The 22,468-nt window shown below is 37.1% G+C and overlaps 1 protein-coding gene and 1 long non-coding RNA gene across 2 annotated transcripts in view; one reads left to right on the top strand and one right to left on the bottom strand.

Annotated features, from left to right (window-relative positions):
* Window positions 1–22,468, bottom strand: part of LOC308563458 — a 59,677-nt gene that overhangs the window by 3,637 nt on the left and 33,572 nt on the right. The gene's annotated exons all lie outside the window — the stretch shown is intronic.
* Window positions 1,727–14,285, top strand: LOC308563455 (N-acetyllactosaminide alpha-1,3-galactosyltransferase-like). The gene is made up of 6 exons (XM_081150578.1): window positions 1,727–1,942; window positions 2,692–2,777; window positions 3,950–3,982; window positions 4,645–4,695; window positions 8,985–9,116; window positions 13,100–14,285. Exons 2-6 carry the CDS (start codon window positions 2,698–2,700, stop codon window positions 13,806–13,808), a joined length of 1,005 nt encoding a protein of 334 aa, XP_081006704.1. The 5' UTR covers window positions 1,727–1,942; window positions 2,692–2,697; the 3' UTR covers window positions 13,809–14,285.

Below are 22,468 nucleotides of genomic sequence, written 5' to 3'. Positions count from 1 at the left end.
GCATCAGCTCCAGCACCTGTTACATCACCATCTCAGAGGCACGCCTTAACGAATAGCTACACGAAGAATGAGTGAATCATCACATCCACTCCCATCATGCCTCCGAAGAGGTGCTTTTTTAATTAAAATTTTTTTTAATTTTTGATTATGGACTCATACTTTTATATCTGGCACCTGAAACTTTTCCTCCCGTAGTATATAGTACAGAAACTCAGGAGGCGCAGCCTGAGCTTCAGGCTCTAACCTGGTGCATAACCTACTGGGTTCAGTGCTGCTTAAGGTCAAATTTGCCCCATCAGTGTAGAGCAGCGGTCTCAACCAGGATGATTTTACACCTTCACTCTCCAGCCTCCGCCCTGGCTCCAGGGATACTTGGCAATATGTGAAGATATTGTTGGCTGTCACAACTTTGGCGGGGGGGGGGGGGGGGTGTTACTATTCACACCTAGTGGGGGAAGGCCAGGGATGTTGCTAAACATCCTAAAATGCACAGGAAAGCCCCCAGGACAAAGAACTGTCTGGCTCAAATGTGATGAGGTTGAAGAACCCTGGTGTAAAATTCCCTTGAACTTCATTAAGAGAGAAGCATGGGAGAGCCAATATGCATAATTCCCACACATCTGTACCTGAGGAATAGTCCTGGTGAGCATCGGAAGCTTGGCACTCGCGTCTCAGCGCTCCTACAGCACTCACAGCGAAGATAAAAGAGGGCGGCTCCCTGTTATTGGGCACTGGAGGGCAGGAATTTTCAGAGTAACACTGTTCTTCTAAGCGACTGCAGTGATTAAAAACAAACCTCTTTTCTGAACCTGGTGAAGACTGCCCATTTATAGAAATAGATATGAATTTTACATATAAATGAAAATAGCTATAAATATTTAAAGTATGGGGCTATGAAAAAGCCAAAGTTAGAATACGCTTTCCATGAATTGGCTGTAACTGTTGAAAATAAAAGGTGGTTATGCTAGCCAGGTGTTTCAGTTTAAGATATTTTGGTTGTAAGGAACAGACACCCCCTTGAGCTGTCAAAACCCAAAAGAGATAATTGAGAGGCTACTGGAGAGTTCCACTGAATAAAAGGCAGAGTTGACAACCAGTCAGTGGTGTACTGAAGCTGGTTCATTCCTGTGGTGAGAGCCTGTTGTACACAATACTTCACAACTCCCTGTGCACATCACTACAACCAGCCCATGAGCAAGAGCTTGTGGAGTTTGCTTTTATGCTTAGATCTATAATTCATTTTGAATTAACTTTTGTATGGTGTGAGATACACACAATAACATGGGTGAGTTGCAAAACCTTGGAGTAAATGTAAGGAGTATCTACCGTACAATTTTATTTACACGATGTTCTACAGTAGGAATCATTCAGCTATGGTAATAGAAATCAGAACACTGGTTTCCAGGGTGGGGGAAGGTAGTAATTCAAAAGGGCACAAGAAAAGTTAAATAAAGTGGTTTTCACATACACATGTGCATGTGTAACAAACCCAATAAAGTGTACAATTAAACTATGTTTTACTTTATGTAAATTATACTTTATTTAAAAACATGTTATAAAGCTTTAAAAAAATCTGTAAGAAAGAAACTTAAGTGATCTTATTTTTTAAAAAATGGACAAAATCCAGTCCCCTACAAAGAGAAGTTACAGGCATGTGAGTTGTTATGATTGCAAGTATCTAGTTCTTTCATCATCAAAAGAGAATCTGATGACATCGTCATTCACAGAAGACTGAAGTAATAAACACAAAAACTGGAGAGCACCATAGAACCAAAAAGAGGTTATCTGATTTATGATTTTTTCAAAGGTCTCAAAAGTTCCTGCTTGAAAACTGTCTGCCCTCTTAAGATTTTCCACATCTACCCAAACCACTGTACCATAAATGTTAAGTCTTCAAGGAAGAAACTGTATAAAATACCTACGTGATCTTAGGAAAACAAAGGTAAGAGTTTGTCCCTAATTTCAACCAAATTAAGCCATATCCAATTTCTTTTCTGCACACAATTTTATATTCCACAGATTAAATATTACAAAAGAGTTATGTAAACTTAATAGCTAAAATTCCAAGATCAATGCACAAATAATCTAAAAATTATAGTTTAGCCTCCAGTGAGTGCCCTGAATCAATTGTATATTCAAATACTTTTGAGAGGGGCACATATTTTATATTGTTATCAGTTCTATCACCTATCTTGGAATGATCAACTTTATAATATTATTTAATTACAAATAATTAATAAGTCCCTTTATAATTATACAACTCTTTAGAGTCCAAGTAAAGTGTTTTCACAGTTTTCTCTTTTCTCTGACTCCCCAGAGTTAGGAGAGAAAGTGGCATAACTTTTCTATAGAAAAAAGCCCTTTGTACTTTAGAAAAGCCCTTTGTACTTTAGAAAAGTTGAATTAAGTTTATAAGAAGTCTTATATCAAGACCAGACTAGTTAATATCCTAACACTATAGGCAGATAGCTCAAATAAATGGTGTCTCTTCACTGACTCAACTCTACTTTCATATAAAGCAAAATCCAATGACCAAAGATTCCTTAAATCCTAGATAAAAACTATTCCTTAAATCCTAAAAAAACTTAAGTCATCTAGTTTAAGTCATAGAGAGGTGGGATTCAACACAGCTTACTCTGTTTACATTGTACTTTATTTAACCTACTTTTATCTGTTTCTTTTTTCTCCTAGTAAAGAATGAGATACAAAAGAAAAACAATTCTATTGTTTTTGCTTTTATTGTCTCTATGGGCCTTGCAAAGAGAGTATCAATTCAGGTAACTTTTAAAAAATAATGAATATTTTATTCTGATGTTTGGCAGGACCTGGTTATGTCAGAAAGGTTCTAGGCTCATCCCCTGAATAAATCAGTATGGAAGTGTATCGATCCCAATATACCCAAATATATACAAATGACATCCAAATATGTCAGCATAAATACAGCCTTCAGCATAAAAATTCTTTGTTTCTAATGAGATCAAAGCTAAATGTAATTTTTGTAGGCCAATATATGTGAGGAAAAGCATTGTTAAGCTGCCAAGACAGTTACTGTGTAATTACAGCAATGTAATGTCAGTAAATATTATATAGAGAAACTGCCATTTTTAAATAGGTTGCATCCTCTTTAAGAAACAGCCTTAATATTGGTGTCTCCAGGCACTATGCATGGTATTTTCCCTCCACATATTTGAGACAAGCAGAAAGATTTCATTTGCAATTAGCAAATTTCATTGTTTTAATGATAAGTTTCTCTCAAAGAATTTTATCTTTTTCTCTCAAAGAATTAGTTATTTTTTAAGATATAGCATGTAATTTTTATCCATCATTTGATATGATATAGCACATTAGTAATAGTTATGCCAAATCACCACAGTAATTATCATGTTCTTTACTGAACTCTACAACCAACCATGTACTTGGCACACACACAGTATGTGTCTTGGTCCATTCAGGCTGCTATGACAAAATACCCTAGACTGGGTGGCTTATGAGCAACAGACATTTATTTCTCTCAGTTCTGGAGGCTGGCAAGCCCAAGATCAAGGCACCAGCAGATTCGGTGTCTGGTGAAGGCCTGTTCCTGGTTCACAGCCAGCCATTCCCTCACTGTGCCCTCACATGGTGGAAGGGATGAGGGAGCTCTCTGGGATCTCTTTTTAAAAGGCACTAATCTCATTCATGAGGACTCTACCCTCCTGACCTAATCACCCCCAACAGCCGCACTTCCTAATACCATCACATTGGGAGTTAGGATTTCAACATATGAATCTGAGGGGGAACACAGACGTTACTGTTCATAACATTATGTGTTCATTAAATATTTGGTAATATTAGGTAAAATTAGATAATAAAATGAATGGATTGACTGAGTATAACTCCAGTCATCTTAAATGTAGAAACCCTTTGTATAAGTTTGAAATTAATATAATGCTTTTTTATTTACCCTAAGCATAAAGAAACTACAGAGGATACATCAGTGCTGGTAAGGATTTATAACTACGCTATGACCTCTTCTTTGAGGACAAAACTGGTTGAAGGGCAATGGAGAACCTGCAAGTCCTTGGTTCCTGCAGACAGAGTAAACCAAAGCAGTTTTACAAACACATGTTGGAGATATTCGCTGAAGGTCAGAATACTGGGAGTCAAAGAAAGAGCAAACTGGCAGAGTGCTGTCTCTGACAGTGAGAACTGGTTAGGGGAACGAGTTACAGGAATCAGAACTCAGCCTATAGGAACCTTGCGCCCTTTACAGCTCTGCGAAAACGCATAGGAATAAAGCCTTGGCTAAAAGACTCAGGAGAATGTATTCAGCATATGCCACCTACAAAATCAGAAAGTTGAGGGAGTTTTCATTTGATGGCCGCTATTTTCTCTGTGAATTAGAAGAATGAGAATGAGAACTGTGGAAACAAGGATTTCTGGGCAGCACACAGAGTTACGTTCAGGTTGAAAATCGTGATTTTTCCATGCCACTACTATCAAAGTTCAGCACGGTTTTTCTTACTGATTCAGGTTCATTTTGCATTCGACATCTTATTATAATATAGCCCATGATTTGATAGTTATCTAATCACGTTATCTAATCCAGTTATCTCAAACTCTAGTAAGATATACTGTGATTCTTTGCTTTATTTTTCTTGATAGGTCCGTGAATACTCAACCAGAATTAAAGCTATCAGACTGGTTTTTCCCCAGGTAAGAGTGCCAAATCTAACGTGAGATCCATCCATAGGTTGCTCAGCAGAAGTGAACAGATGGCAAAAGTAGCATGGCTGGCACTCCAAATGTGGGAGAGCAGATGGACCTTTGACTACATTTTTTAAAATAAGCAGTGGCCAAGACCCATTGGGAATGGACATTAGGACCCACATCCTCCGTGAATGAGTGTGTAGGTAACAAAAATTCAAAGGTCCTAGAATGATGGCAGGTCAAACGTGTAAGGGTGTATTCAACACCATTTGGTCGACTCTTCTTATTTCACCAATGAGAGAACCAAAGCCCAGATCAGAGAGATGGGCTATCTGTGTACTTCATGTTTAATACAGCAGCTTTCCTCTAGCCTCTCCGCTTCCATCTTCTTATTCTACCCATCTATCTTTCATTCCGATGATACAGGATTTAAGGGTTTCACCTAATTAAAATGTGAAAGGAGACATCCATTTAAGATTATTACTGGATAAGGGTCCATGACATCCTCCCATGACATCATAACACAGAAAGCACACCAACTATTTAAACAGAGAATTTAATATAAAGAATTGTTACCTAGCATAAAGTTGTTAACTAGGAAACTTGAAAGACTGAAAAGAGAATCTGAGGTGATAGGAGGGGACAAAAACAGGAAGTAACTGTTCCTCAGGGCTGAAGAGACAAAAGGAAGAGGCTGGGATTATTAAACCTTAGAAACTTAAAGAAGCTCCAGGTGGTTAAACTCCAAAGCCACATATCTGGTGTTGGTGTCTCTGAGCTCTACGGAGGCCTCTTGGGGCAGGGAACCAGACCTCTAATGAGCACAGAGAGACTGGTTTCACAAGTGCTGAAAAAACTGAAAGCTGGATTCAACTGCTGCTTTGGAGGGGAACTGCTATTGCTGTGGTAAAGATGCCTTGCTGGAATGGGACTTGCAGGAACAAGGCACTGACATGAAGCCCACAGGAAACAGGAGAAAGTTCCTTCTTCCTTCAAGCTTGTCATTTTCTTCCAGTGCCTGCTATTAGCGAAGCCTAACAGGATGCCCACTGGCAAATATGGTTTACAGAGTCCAAGGTCAGCAAAATAAAGCAGAGTAGAGGGGGGTGGGTTTAGTTATGAAAGATAATAGCTTAATAACTGGCACAGAATCCCACTAAGACAAGTAAGGCTCAGGCTCGTAATGCAAAAGGATGATTTGTCACAACTGAAAAAAGGAGAAGAATATATAATCATTTAAAAAGATTCTAAATAGGCTACTAATAAAATTCAACTCCCATTGCTTTTTTTGTGTGTTTTTTTACTTAAACAACAGAAATTGATTTTTTCCCCCCTCTTCTGAAGACAAAGTCAAAGATCAAGGTGTCTGGTAATTTTGGTTTCTCCTGAGGCCTCTCATCTTGGCTTGCAGGTGGCTGTCCTCTTGCTGTGTCCTCACATGGCCTTTTCTCTGAACACATGCATCCCTGGTATCTCCTCCTTTTATAAGGACACAAAATCTCGTTGGATTACAGCCCCACCATTATGACCTCATTTAACCTTAATTGCCTTTTCAAAGGCCCTATTTCCAAATAGTTACACAAGAGATTAAGGACTTCAGCAAATGAATTTGGGGGAGGAGACACAATTCAGTTTATAACAAGTTCTAAGATAATTAATAGAATCTTTTTCTTCTAATTGCACTTCAATTCCTATTGCATTTTTTCTCCTTGATGACAATTAAGGTTGAATATATTTTCATATGAATATTGCCAACTTGGGTATTCAGTTTTATAAACTGCCATTTCATCTCTCTCCTCTCCCTCCATCCCCCAAATAATTTATTTTTCTTACAGATTTGAAGAGGCTCTCTTTATATTCCAGGTATAATCTCATTGTCAGTTATACACTATGGGATATTTTCTCTCTGTAGCTTACTATTTTTTTATTGAGGTAAAATTCACATAGTATAAAATTCACCATTTTAATATGTATAATTCAGTGGCTTTTAGTATCTCCACAATATTGTGCAACTATCACACTGTCCAATTCCAGAATATCTTCATCCCACTAAAAAGAAATCCTGTACCCATTAAGCAGTAACTCCTCATTCCCCTCTCCCCAGTCCCTGACAAACACTAATCTGCTTCCCGACTCTCTGGATTTACCTATTCTTGACATTTCATATGAATGATGTATAATATGTGGCCTTTTATGTCTGGCTTCTTTCACTTAGCATATTTTCAAGGTGCATCTATGTTGTAGCATATATCAGTATTTCATTCCTTTTTATAGCTGAATAATATTCCATTGTTTGGAGGGTTTTTTTGTGTTTTTTTTTAAATTCCCACCAGAGGATATTTTTTCCTTTGCTTTTCAGAGAGAGTGGAAGGGAGAGAGAAACATCAATGTGACAGGGGCACATCAATTGGTTGTCCCCCACACACTGGGGATCAAGCCTGCAACCGAGGTACGTGCCCTTGGCTGGAATCGAACCTGTGGGCCAACCCTCTAACCAGTGAGCCAAACCGGGTAGGGCCCCAGGGACAGTTTTTGCTAATTTTCTCCTTTGGATAGGCCATACATTCTTGTTTCTTTGCATGCATAATTTTTGGTTGAAAACTAGACATTTTGAATATTATGACGTGCTCTCTCTGGACATCAGGTTATTTTGCTCCTCAGAATTTGTTGTTCTTGCTTACTGTGGTTTGCAAGTGTGTGTCTGTCTAGTGACTTTTCTAAACAATTTTTTAAAGACTCTATTCTTTGTCTTGTTCGGTCTCAGAGTTCTCTGTTCTTTTAGCTCATGGTTAGAGAATGGTTTCACAGAGATTTCCATAAGTGCCTAGAGCCGGGGGCGGGGGGGGGGATGTTGGAGGACAGAAGAAAGAAGGAGGAGGAGGAGGAGGAGGAGAAAATAAAATAAAATAAAACTAAGAAAAGAAGAAAAAAACTCTCCCAGACTTTGAAGACTGGCTCTGTGTTTGGACCCTCCTTCAACATGGCCTGGCTATTTACAACTCTGCCTTAGCCTTCACTTCCTGCTTTCGTCATCCCTGAGTATCAGCAGGAGATGAAGTCAATGGGTCTTCACATATCTTCTCTGAGCAGGCGTCATGCCCTGAGCTTATGCATGGATTTCTCAATTCCACGTTATACACGGGATCTTGTCAAAGCCCTTACTTTCCAAAGAACTCTGAGGCTTTCAGCATATTTAGCTTTTATTCCAAACCATAATCTTTTGCCCCAGGTGGCACTGGTTAGTTCTTTTTTTAATGTTTTCAAGAAACACTCTCCACTTAGTCATTTTTCCATTCTGAGAGCTCTGAGTTAAGTGAAACAGTCAGTCCTTCCGAAAACTCTCAACAAACATAATTCCTTGGGAGTTTGATCCACTCTTCTCCCTCCAGAATCACATACTCACACTGAGAACATAATTTGCTATTTTCAATACTGCCACCATACTGGGGAGGGATTTGGTGTAAGGCTACATTAAAAAATACCACAAAGCTTTCCTACTCCTACCATATTGAGTCCCCTTTTTCTTTTTTTTTCTTTTTCTTTTTAAATCCTCACCAGAGGATATTTTTTTCATTGCTTTTCAGAGAGAGTGGGAGGGAGAGAGAGGGAGGGGGAGGGGAGAGAGAGAGAGAGAGAGAGAGAGAGAGAGAGAGAGAGAAACAATGATGTGAGAAAGACACATCGATTGGTTGCCTCCTGTACGTGCCCTGACTGGGGCCAGGGATCAAGTCTGCAACTGAGGTACATGCCCTTGGCTGGATTCAAACCTGGAACCCTTCGGTCCGCAGGCCAATGCTCTAAACCACTGAGCCAAACCAGATAGGGCTGAGTCATCTTTTTCTTGATTTAACGTTTGCTTGGTTGCTTTAAACCTTTGACTATCTTTCAAAGTTCTGACAAAGAAGATTCTGGTAGTATGCAGTAACATCAGCACTGAAAACATTTGAGATTATGAAAACTGGGAAGTTCCACTTTCAAAATATGGTTTCTGAAAATAATCAGTGTAAAAAAGACTAGGACTGGGAGATTTTGTCCAAATATAAGATAAATTGTTACTTTACACTTTGGGCAATGTTTCAACTATGTGTCCTCAAAGATCTTGAAATCACAGTATAACTAATCTTTAAGTGTACTTTTGTAATGATCTGGCCATTTCTGATAAGCTGTTTCTCCAGTTTATCATAACCATCAAGACTTAGGGTTAAGAGTAAGGAAATACTGTAATCACATAAGTAATATCTACTGCAATTTTATTAAAAGGCATTTTGTTCATAATTCTTATGTCTTACTTACAGAGCATCCATGAATGCAACTACCAACTGGTTAGCTCCGGTTGTGTGGCACGGTACATACAAAGAAGAAGTATTGGAAAATTATTATGCAAATCGTAAAATTACTGTGGGGCTGACTGTATTTGCTGTGGGAAGGTAGTTAATACTATGTGTCCTTTACATTCAGCTGTTTATTGTAGAAAATAAGAGATTATCAATAATTCTACCTCAAAAATCTAGAAAAAGTAGAGCGAAATAAAGCCAAAGGAAGCAGAAGTAAGGAAATAATAAAGAACAGAAATCCATGAAACTGAAAGCAATAGAGAAAAATCAATAAAACAAAAAGCTGGTTCTTTGGGGGAAAAATAAAATTTACAATCATCCAAGAAGTCTGGCAAAGAAAGAAAAAAGACACAAATTACAAATATCAGGAAAAAAACAGGGTATATTTCCTCAGACCTTCAGATATCAAAAGGATAATCAGGGAATATTACAAAAAACTTTACACACATATATTTGACAACTTAGATAAAATGAACCCTGAAAACCACAAACCACCATAACTCACCCAACATGAAATAGATCATTTGAATAGCTACTGAGGAAATAGAATTTATAATTTTAAAAACTTCCAAAGTCTCCAGGTCCAGATGGTTTCACTGGAGAATTCTACCATATATTTAAAGAGGAATTAACATCAATTCTATACAATCTCTTACAAAAATAAAATAGTAGAGGCCTGGCCAGGCGTGCTCAGCAGTTGAGCATCGACTTAGGATCCAGGAAATTGAGATTCGATTCCTGGTCAGAGCACATGCCCAGGTTGCAGGCTCCATCCCCAGTTGGGGGCGTGCAGGAGGCAGCCGATCTATGACGACTGTCTCATCATTGATGTTTCAACTCTCTCTCTCCCTCTCCCTTCCTCTCTCTGAAATCAATAGATATATTTTTTTAAATTCTATTTTTTTAATATATCTTTTTAAATATATCTTTTCTTTAAATATATCGTGATTACAACGACATCACCTCCTCTTCTATTTCAGGACTAGCTTGGGTGAAATGGGACACTGGAGACTAAGGAATGTAACTACACCAGTAAAATCTTCCACATCTCATCCTCCTGTGGGAGTTTCTGAAAATGCTTATTTCACGGTGCCCCAAGAACCTCCACCTCATTCCCACTCACGTCTGGGAAAGCTGGCCCATTAATTCTTCCTGCAACAGAGGGAACACTTCTCAATTCATTTTATGAAGCAAGCGCTGCCCTGATAGCAAAATCATGCCAAAAAAGTGCATAAAGTATTAAGTTAAACAATGTATCTATAGTAACTTGCTATTAAATATGATAGTAATATATTCTTTATAAAGAAAAAAACACAGAGGAAGAAAGAGAGGGAGGGAGAGAACGAGGGAGGGGAAAAGGAAGGAGGAACAAAGAAAGAAAAAAAGGAAAGAGGGAAGAAGAAATATTTAGTGGCAACGACATGTAGCTCCGTAGGGAAAGGCTTCTATAAATGATGCTGCAGAAAGTTGATGTCACCATGGGAAAATTAAAATTGTACCTCTATAGCATACAAGTATAAACAAACATCCAGTTGCAGGTATTTTAAAGACCAAAAGTTAAAGGAAAAACTGTAGTTTATCTTCATGAACTCAGGCTAGAAAAGGATTTCTTAATCTAGACATAGAAAATACTAATTATAAAGGAGAAGGCTGCTAAATGTGACTGTATTAAAATTAACTTTAACTAAGAAATGATCAGAGAAACCCAAACTGAGGATCATTCTACAAAATACCTGATCAGGACTCTTCAAAATAGTCCTGGTCATGAACAAGGAGTGAAACTGACACAGATTAGAGGAGACTAAGGAGACCTAATGACTAAATGCAATGTGTGTCCTGGATTGGATCCTGGAAACTATAAAAGCTATTAGGGGAAAATCTGGTGAAATCCAAATAGTTAATAGTACTTTACCACTGATAATTTCCTAGTTTTGACAAATGTGCCATGGTTTTATAAAATATTAACATTAGGGTAAGGTGGGTAAGGTGTACATGAGAGCTTTCTATAATATATTCACAACTTTTCAGTATATCTAATAACATTCCAAAATAGAAAGTTTTTTAAAAATTGAAAAAAATTAAGTTTTCCATTGTAGCATAAATGCATGACCATCACCTTTTTAAAATTATACATGCCTGGCATTAAGTTTTTTTTTAAGCACTCAATTTTTTCCCCATCACCATTTATCCCCTCTATGCCCTCTTCCACCTCTCCCCTGCCTCTCCCTCCACAATCACCACATTATTATCCATGAGTTCCCTCTTTTTTTCTTTTTTGCTCAATCCCCTCCACAACACCCCCCACCTTACCAGAGCTGGTATCCATTTCAGACATCCATCTCAAATAAACACATTGCCAGCTGTGACTTGGTTACTAGCTAAACGCCTAGATAAAGAGCCAGCTGCCCCACCCATGAAATTTCTCTTTTAGAAAGCCCCGGGGAACCTCCATAATTGACCGCTTGAGTAACCCCATTTCTTTCTTCCACACTTTACTTCCCGCTCTTACATTTTAAATTCAATAGTAAAGAGTAAATTTGTGAAACCCTAGGCAACCCATCCTCTACCCCAGTAAAGGCAGAACCCCAGGTCCGAGAGCTCTCTTTCTCCTCCCTCCTTCCCTCCTTCCCTTGTGATCCTGGGCACACACCATGTACACCCTCCAGGACTTGTGAGCCTTGTTTTTTCAAAGTTCCCTGATGGCTGTACTGAGGTGCATCTTGCAATCATAAGAACCATAAATGCTGGGCAGCTACACTGTTGGTAGGAAAATGTGTATGGGGGTCTCACCACAAGTAGCTGGGGCTCTGGTGAGTGGCTGTAGGCATTCCTAGCTCATAGCATCACTATCAATAGGTTGAGACTGATACACAAAACATCCCTATATCACACCACACTCAAAAATTAATTCAAATGGATAATAGGCTTAGATGTGAAAGATAAAAAATAACAAAGCTACTAAAAGAAAATGTAGGAGATTTTCACTACCTTGAAAAAGCAAAGATTTCAGAAACATGACACAAAAGCACTAACCATAAAAGAAATGTAGATAAATTGGACTTCTTTGGATTTGAGTTGCTAGCTTCCAAGATTTCATTCTTTTTATTACTAAGTAATACTCCATTGTATATGTATGTATACCACATCTTTTCTTTTTTTAATTTATTGATTTGAGAGAGAGAGGGAGAGAGCAAGAAACATCAATTCCTTGTTCCACTTCTTTCTGCATTCATTGGTTGATTATTGTATGTGCCCTGGCCAGGGATGAAACCCACAGCTTTGGCATATGGGATGACACTCTAACCATGTACCACATCTTCTTTATTCATTCATCTGTTGATGAACACTTGGGCTTGGATATTGTAAATAATGCTGCAATGAACGTGGGGTGCATATCTCTCTTCCAATTTTTTGTTTTCTTTGGATAAATGCCCAGAATTTAATTTTAATGATTATATAAACATTTTTTGAAGCTGTGCCACCTTTCCTTTTTAAATTTACCTGAGGCTATTTATTACTCTGAGACTCTTTACTGGCTTGAGAGACTGGAAATGAGAAGGTTTATTTTCCAATCCAGTAACCTTAGCACCATACTAAAGGCCACAAAACACGACAGTGCAGACAGTGGTGTATTAACTATCCCACTAGTGACCGTTTATGCATAACTGCTTAAATACAACTCAAGAAGCATATCTAGCCTGGCCGGCTTGGCTCAGTAGTTGAGCGTAGACTCATGAACCACAAGGACCACAAGACGGAGGTTCGATTCCCAGTCAGGGCACATGCCCGGGTTGTGAGCTCAACCCCCAGTAGGGGGCCTGCAAGAGGCAGCCAATCAATGACCCTCTCTCATCATTGATGTTTCTCTCTCTCTCTCTCCCTCTCTCTTCCTCTCTGAAATCAATAAAAACATATTTTAAAAAAAGATTTCCTACATTTAAAAAAAAAGAAGCATAATCTAATATTTGGTTGCTTAGTAGCATTTTTGGATAAACTACAGTCAGTGTAATTTAAATAGTATGTGTTCCACTAAAATACAAGAAAGTTAACTTAATTGTTTCTTTTTTACTTCACAGATATATAGATTTCTATTTGCACAGATTTATGACATCTGCTGATAAGTATTTTATGGTTGGCCAGAAAGTCATAATTTATATCCTGACAGATAACTTCTCCAAAGTGCACTGGATAGAGCTGGGTCGCTTCCATACAATGAAAGTTTTTAAAATTAAGCAAGAGAAGAGATGGCAAGATATTAGCATGATGCGCATGAAGACCATCAGTGAGCATGTTGTAGATCACATCCAATATGAAGTTGACTTCCTCTTCTGCATGGATGTGGATCAGATCTTCATGAAGAAATATGGACTGGAGACCCTGGGGGAGTCGGTGGCTCAGTTACATGCTTATTGGTATAAAGCACATCCTACAGAGGTGCCTTATGAGAGAAATCAGTCGTCAGAAGCATATATACCTATTGGTAAGGGAGACTTTTATTACCATGCTGCTGTATTTGGTGGCACACCTATGCAGGTTCTCAGCATTACCAGGGAGTGCAGCAAAGGAATCATGAATGATAAGAAAAATAACATTGAAGCAGTGTGGCACGATGAAAGTCACTTAAACAAGTATTTCTTTCTCCATAAACCCACTAAACTCTTGTCTCCAGAATATAACTGGGATATTCATAAAAACCGTAGTCATGAAATTAGAGCTGTTAAAATGCGTTGGGCTTATAAGTTTTATAGCATTCTTAGAGTAACACCTGAGTCAAACCTTCCTTGACAGTTCTGAATTTAAGAGCATTGTTTTGTCTTATATCTTTGATAATTAGCACTTGACAAATTTTAGCACTAAAAAAAAATCACTAACAAAATGGCAAGCCCACCAACCAACACAGAATACTCATATTTTCATTTGAATTGTATAACATGGGATGTAGCAGTTGCAGAAAGAATATATTGACACCAGATAATGATATAGTGACTTCATGTCCTCTGTGAATGTTTAGATATACTACTTATTGGACTGCATTGAACAAAATAGAATCTGACACAAGAAAGTGAAACCTGAAATATTTTCATTGACCCAAGTAAATATACATTTCTCATATTGTTTAAGGAAAGGGATCATCTAGAGGTATAGATAAGGGGAATTCACTGCAACTATACTAATATACTCTCTGTGTAAAACTTTGAGGACATTAAAGATGCACAGACAGTTACCTAGGAAACTTTGAGTCATTCAAAAAGTACTATGTGTTTTAAAACTACAAGGTGTTTGTTGTAAAAATTAATGAAAATAAAATGAAAATAATATATAGGAAAATTGAAAGCCTTCCTTTACTCTCCCTTTGAAAACCTGTCCCTATTATACCTTTTCTGTGCACTTACACACCCACCACATGAATACACACACACACACACACACACACGCTGTGTACTTATATAACATTTTACACAAATGGGTTTATCACACGCACACATACACAGACGCACACACATTTATCAGTAGTCAGGGTCCAGGTAGGAAAACAGTAGGTATTTCAAACAGTAGAAATTAAGATAGTAAACTGGACATATAGATGACAAAAGAGCTGAGAAGCACATAAGAAAAAGTGAGGAAACCTATAATTTTTTTTTAAATGAAGACAATAGCATTCCTAAGGCTAGAGGAGAAATTGTAAGATGTCCCAAATGAGCTACAACCTAGTATGAGTCGCCTGGCATGAGCTGGGATGACAGAGAGAGAAGTTCTAGTCACAGCTAAAGATGCCACTCAAAGGAAATGAGACAGAGAGACAGAGAGACAAAGAGACAGAAAGAGAGGGGGAGTTGGGAGAGGGTTTTCTTCTATTTTGCTCTCTTCTGCCATTGTTTTTCATTGTCTGATGCAAAGAAGTCTGGGAAATGGAGGTCTCTGCCACATTGAGCAGAGTGCGGGGAAAATGAGAGAAATCTGAGCATCAACAAACAAATGCTTACCACAGTCCACCCATTTTGCCACGAACCTCCTACTCTCACCCTTCTATTCATACCTAACTCTCATAAAACATGTTTCCACCTTGCGGAATTCAACAAACTTCTGTACAAATAAAGAACCACTTCAGTCTCCAAAAGGTGAAACACAAAGTAGTTTCCCTCACCACGTCCAGGAACTCCAGATGATAGGAGGTCCTCTCCCTCTGGACTGTATATGGATCTTCAGCTTGGCGAACACTTACCTAAATTGAAAAGAACTAACACTCCTCATTTAAAAAAAAAAAAAATAGTAGGGGAAGGAAAAAGGGAAACTCATTGGTTTACATATAAAAATATATACTTATATATAATGCATTTTATATGTTATGTTTATATTTATAAGAAAAATATGCATGCCTGCTGTGCTTATTTCCATAGCTGGTTACTAGGTCAAGTTCATATTGATCACTTTTCTTCCACCACCCATTTTCATGTTCCTTACCCTCTCTGCTAAAAGCTCAGATGGATAGGGTTATTTACCTAGTGGGGTGACATAAACCTTGCCCTGTGGGATTTGAGTCTTTAGTGGATCTTTATTTATTGGATCACCAAGGTTTTCCCTTAACAAAGACTTTTGGATAAGGTACTATTAAAGAGGCTCCCAGGGAACCCCTGAGTTCTAAATGTACCCCACATTACACTATTGTGTAGTAGCAACCTAGTTTCATCTTGATCATTGTGATCAGTCCCAGATTCTAGTACAGAGACCCCTTCTCTGGCTGTTGATTCAGCGTGATGAAAATGCAAAATGGTCAGGGGAAGTCTCAGATTCCAATTCAACAGAACCATCACTGTGTTTCTTGGTGGGAACATTCCTTCCTTGTGCACTAGGACTTCCAGCCTCACTGAGTCCAAGGTTGCTGAGATGGAAGCAAAAATGACTCCAGTGGATTATTTGGTGTAATTGTAAAAGAAGGCTTCAATCCCTACCTCTATCTATGTTTGCCACTTAAATCTGCTAAGGGGCACAGAAACTTGTTCTGCAGACTATACCTTATATAGAGCCTTCTCTTGCACTAGGTCTCACTCAAAATTGGCAGGGTTAGAAGTTTCTCAACAAATATGTCAAGAGTGTCACAATTAAATACAATATGTATGTTGCGTCCAATATTCAAAGAGTCTCATTGAGCTTTATGCCTCTGATTTGATGGCAAGTGGTACAAGGCATAGGAACTTGTCTAGAGTAGTTAACCCTACATGCTCCTCAGAAATGTCACTGATGTGTCAGGCCCCTTAATTTTTATGGAGGTTCCTCCCTCCTCCTGTAATACATTTGTATTAGAATGATATCTGGGATTCTTTCTGCTCAAAATGCTCAGCATGATGCTAATAGTGATATCCAGTGAGATATCCAGATGATCAAAGACCCTATGGATTATATTATGATAATGCAGGATAGTTCACATAGCTCTGAGGTTTACTGATGTCTCTGCCAGGTGAGAGCAAAAGCTTTTGATAATCCGTATTAATTGATATAAGGTAAAACATCTGTCAGCTGCAGACCAAATACCAGGGATTATGTACATTCGCTCCATCAAAAATACAACACCTGGAAAAGTAGCTATAAGTGGAATTGTCAGTTAACTTTACAATGATTCACAGGCATTTTCCAAATTAATCGGCATTTATACTGGCCAAGCAAGCAAGTTAAACAAGGAAATGATAGGAATCAACGGCCTAAAATGTTCAAGTCCTTAATGGTAGAACTAATCTTCACAATCTCCAGAAAGGGGTTATTACTTTTGATTTACTATTTTAGTAGGAGAGTCTTTTCCATTGGCTTCCATTTGACCCTTCTTACCACATTAGCCCAGAGAGTCATGTAAATATTCTACCAGTTGCTAAATATAAATATTTCAACCATGACTTCAGGAATTCAAAAGCTACAGAGTGGCTCTTTTATATGCGGGGACCACTGTGAGATAAACTCAGGGTAGAATTTATCCCCTATTCTCCATAAGCCCTCACTCTATTTAGTAGACCACAATGCCATTTCTATCCCCTAGAAATCAGTCAACTTAGAACTAGTGTCCATCCTGCATTTTTCCCCAAGGACACACTCATCCTAGTCAATTACCACAGGTCCTTCCTCAAGGTGACATAGACACCCCTGCAATCAACGGATGCCAGATCCATAAACTGGCTTAGGTGTAGGAACATGGTGAGACACCATAACTTGTTATGGTAATTCTAGTCAGGTTTCTGCTCCACAGGCCTAGAGGTTTTCCAGTAATGTAAATCCCATAATTTCCATTGAAATCATAGAGTCCATTTCAGTGTCAGTATCTCCCTACTCTGACTGACTTCTCAATGACTTAGTAAAAGAAAATGTCCTGCAAGGTCCCCTTTTGCTTCCTCCCTGGAACATAGTCAGAGGGAAGGGGAATGGTTTGAACATGATAAATTCACTACAACATTCTTGTCTCTCTAAACCTTTGGATTTCTCCTTCTACCTCATGGCAGGGAAGCTATGGCATCTTAAACTCCGTTGATTGTAGGCTACTGAATTCAAATTTTAGTATAACAACCAAGAAAACTCTCAGAACCACTTATAGTTGACCAAGACAACATATTAAATCCAAAGTCTAAGGTAAGTGTGCCTGTTTCAATAACTTCAGCTCAATCCATTATTATATTCCATTCATCTTGATCTAACATCATTAGTGAAAGAATCCATTAGAATCCATTCTCACATGTGTTTCTGTACTAATATAAATGAGCAAGACCTTGAAATTCATTCAACGTAGTTCTCTCCTTCTGGAGCAGACCTTGAATTCTCTCCCTGGGGCATGCTATATCTGACTCTAGGTATGTATTAGGTCTTTAGGCAATGAGAATAGGCATCACCTTGTAAATCAGCTATTGTGGGTGGGATAATTACAGCATCTTTAAGCAGAAAAAGACTTGCCTCCTCAGAGAGATGTTGAGCAGGAGTTGTTTCCACTGACAAATGAAACCCAGAAAGATTAGAATGACAAGTTCTCAAATTCATCTGAATCCACCTAAGTGTTTTTATTCCACATGTAAGGCTTCCAGTCTTTCCCAATTCTCTAATTTTAACAGAAGAAACTCTTAGAAGTTGCCTTTTTTTGTCAAAAGTCAGTTGTCCATATAAGGTATAGGTCTATTTCTGGACTCTTACTCTGTCCCGATGATCCTTTTGTCTAAAACCATACGGTCTTAATTATTGTACTTTCAAATCTAAAATTATGCCAAAATAAAAAGTTTATTTAAAAATGTAAAACCACAGAAACCTAATAGAAAATAAACAAAAGCTATGAACAGCTTCCAGAGAAGGAATTACAATGGCTCTTAAACATGCAAAAGGATGCTCAACATCAGCCATATTAAAGAAAATGTAAATGAAAACTACACTGAGATACAATTCACACCTCTCAGATTGTCAAACACCAAAAATTTCAACAATGCACTATATTGATAAGGGTGTGAGGAAACAGGTACTTCATCCACTTATGGTATGAATGAAACTGGAACAACCACTATGAAAAACAATTTGACAACATTTACTTAAGTTTTAAATGGGTATAACCTTTGATCCAGCAATTCCATTTCTAGGAATTTATCCTACAATATAGTTCAATATGTGCTGATAGAGCATATTCAAGTATTTCCACTGTGGCATTTCTTACAATAGCAATGACAATAAACAACCAAAATATCTGAAAACAGAAAACAGGTAAAATCATGATACAGTCATATAACGAAATGCAGTTTACTAGAAAAAGGGTGTTAGATGGACGAGACATAATGGAGTGATCATAACAGTGGCTGCCACTGGAAATGGGGAATGGGAAGTCAGGTGCTGAAGGGAGAAGATGATTTAGTGTGCATTATATAACTTTTTTCTGTTAGATTTTTTTTTTACTCTGTGTGTCTTTCTTTTTCAATATGAAAAACTAATTTATTTTTAAAGACGAAGGGCAAAATAAAGGTGCATGCTATCTAAATTAAGAGTGATTATCTCAGGACAGTATGATTACATTTGATAATCATTTTCTTCTTTTCAAAAATATTTTATTTTATTGTTGAAAGTATTACAGATGTGCCTCAATTCCCTCCCCCCTTTACCCCCCTCTTCTCAGTCCCTGCCACACCCCAGGCCTTCACCACGCTATTTGTCTGTGTCCACTGGTTATGCATATATGTATATGAGTTTTTTGGTTCATCTCTTCTCATCTCCCTGCCTTCTTTGTGCTTTTATGCACTTGACAAATTTAAAACATGAAAATGTGTTACTTCTATAATCAGAAAATAAGTACTTTAAAACATTCTAAGAAAGCACAAAAAGGGATTAACTTTACCTTAGATAGTTACACCTAACAGAGGATGAAGAAAAAAAGGTTGCACTTTTGTGTCATTCATATACACACATATACACACACAGCACACCATTCAAAATATATTTCTATAGGTAAAAAATCAGTCATTGAGAAAAGCAAGGAAGTATTAAAAAAAAAAAAAACTAAAAGCAAAACATTTAAAATCCTTTACTTTTTCAAATGGGACAAAGTTCTACCATCTGGTAACAATGAGAAGAACTTGCTACCAAATGTATCATTATGACTTTCTAAAGCTTTCATCATCAAGAATCTGGTGACATCACCATTAGCAGAAGGTTCAAACACAAGGAGAATATTAGATAATATCTTTTTCTTTCTTTCCTTCCTTTTTTTTTTTTTTACAAAGACTTAAAAATATAATGCTTGGAAAACATCCTAAGACTTTCTCTTTACATCACCAAAACTAAAGGTAAGGCTCTTAGGAAGGGACAGTATAAAAGGTTAGATGACCTGGCAAAATCATAGGTAGGTAGAGATCATCCTCAAACCTTGGTCTTAAAGTGTATTGTACAAAGTAGGTGACACATAAACATATTTCTAGCCTTTAAGAATAATGTCATTGAGGGCACAGTGTCAGAAAACAATCTCGTTAAACAGTGTCTTACCTCATACATAGGTTATTTCTAATGTTCTTGAATTTAAAAGTTGGTCATTTCACATTGCTGGACACTAAAATTATGCCCAGTTGAAGCCTTCCCAGTCTGGTATTATCTATAGAAGAACTGTCCAAAAAAATACAATACAAGTCACATTTGTAACTTTAAATATTCTAGTAACCACATCACAAAAATGTAAAAAGAAACATGACCTTTATTTTATTTTTTGAATTTCAAATTACCTAAGTTTATTTCAGCTTAAAATGTGATCATTTTTAAAATTCTTTTTAAAATTTTCAATTACAGTTCACATTCAACATTATATTAGTTTCACATATGTACAATATAATGGTTAGACATTTATATAACTTTCAAAGTGATCTCCCTAGTAAGTTTAGAATGTGCCTAGCCCCAAACATATTTATTACATTATTTACTATATTTCCTATGCTGTACTTTATATCCCCGATTATTTTGTAACCGCCAATTTGTACTTCTTAATCCCTTCACCTTTTTCACCCAGTCCCTCCAACCTCCTCCCACATGCCAACCATCAGTTTGTTCTCTGTATTCGTGTGTTTCTGTTTTGATTTATTTTTTGTTTTTTGTTTAGATTCCACCGATAAGTACAATCATATGGTATTTGTCTTCTCTGACTTATTTCACTTAGCATAATACTCTCTAGGTCCATCCATGTTGTTGCAAATGGCGAATATTCATTGTATATATGTACTACATCTTCTTTATCCAATTGTCTATCAATGGACACTTAGGTTGGACCTTCCATATCTTGGCTATTGTATATGAAATATCCTTCCTTGTTTCTGGTTATAGCCTTTGTTTTAAAGTCTATTTTGTATGAGATAAATATTACTACCCCAGTTTTTTTCTTTCTTTTTATATTTTAGTGATTTTTTATTCAATTACAGTTGATGTCCAATATTACTTTAGTTTCAGGTATACAACCCAGTGATTAGACATTTATGTAGCTTACAAAGTGACCATCCCAATAAGTCTAGTACTCATCTGACACCATAGTTATCACAATATTATTGACTATATTCCCTATGCTGTACTTTACATCCCCATGACTATTCTGTAACTACAGATCGGTCCTTCTTAAACCTTTAACCTTTTCCACCCATTCCCCCAACCCCCCTCAAATCTGGCAACCATCAAAATGTTCATTGTTTAGAATAACCAAAATATGAAAGCAACCCAGCTTTTTTTTCATTTCCATTTGCATGAAATATCTTTTTCTATCCCTTTACTTTCAAACTGTGTCTTTCTATCTGAATTGGTCTTTCATAGGCAATATGCGTATAGGTTTTGTTTTCTTCTCCATTCAGCTACTCTGTCTTTTGACTGGAGCATTTAATCTATTTACATTTAAAGCAATTATTGATAGTTATGAAGTTACAGCAATTTTATTATTCATATTTTTTATCTTTTTCTTCTTCTTAAAGAGGACCCTTTGATATTTCTTGTAATACTGGTTTGGTGTTGATAAACTCCTTCAGCTCTTATCTGGCTGGGACAGATAACATTCATTTTAATAATGTATTTCATTTAAACCATTATATCGAAAATTTTATTTCAATGTAATAAATATAAACAATATTAATGAGATATCTAACATTTGTTTTTTCATACTGAGTCTTCAAACTCCACTGTTTGGACTAGTACCACTTCAAGTATTCACTAGTCACTTGTTGCTAGTGGCCATGATACTGGACGGTATAGATCTAAAACATCTTTCTCATTAACTATAAGTGTTCAAAAAGTAAATATCAGGGACTTCCATATACTCCAATACATAATCCAAAAGCAGGACCTGTTCTTGGATGATGCCTACTAAACACCAGTTTACACTTATAAACAGAAATCTTGATACCTTCAACTCAAGTTTGGTGCATTGGCTAGAATCAAAAATTCTAGTTTAGAGCTTAATGCCTTTAATTTAGACTTTTAATTACTGTTTACAGGGATATATCTTTAAGACAGCTCATAAACTTTCAGGTTACTAGTTATATAATCTTTGAATTATTAGTCTTAATATATTTGTGAGGAACAAATATATAAACATCAACTTTGTATTCTTTGGGGAAAGAACACATCCCGGTGCATAAAGGATGCCTTCATGAATACCTCCTTCTATTTTCACAGAAGCACAAGTGAAACAGAACGAGTTTTATTGAATTTCCTTTATGCAATCATGGTGGACTTTGATAAAGGAACACAAAAAGGAAGGTCACTGACATTATGCAACTAATCTAAAAAGGATCAGTTGGTATCCTAAGGGAGATTTTTGCAGGTACGTCAAACAATACAGGTGGTATCCCTAACTCAAGTCTGTCTCTTTCTAAGGCTAAGCATTCTAGAATCAGAAACTTGGGTTGGTGGCCAAATTTCCATAAATTAATGTGTTATTAGAAGATGGCAAGGAAGTTGTTTTTTACTTTCAAAAG

The sequence above is a fragment of the Miniopterus schreibersii genome, assembly GCF_964146895.1.
Source record: "Miniopterus schreibersii genome assembly, chromosome: 11".
NCBI lineage: Eukaryota > Metazoa > Chordata > Mammalia > Chiroptera > Miniopteridae > Miniopterus > Miniopterus schreibersii.
The sequence above is the reverse complement of the archived record's forward strand: the minus strand, read 5'-3'. Positions and strand labels throughout refer to the sequence as shown.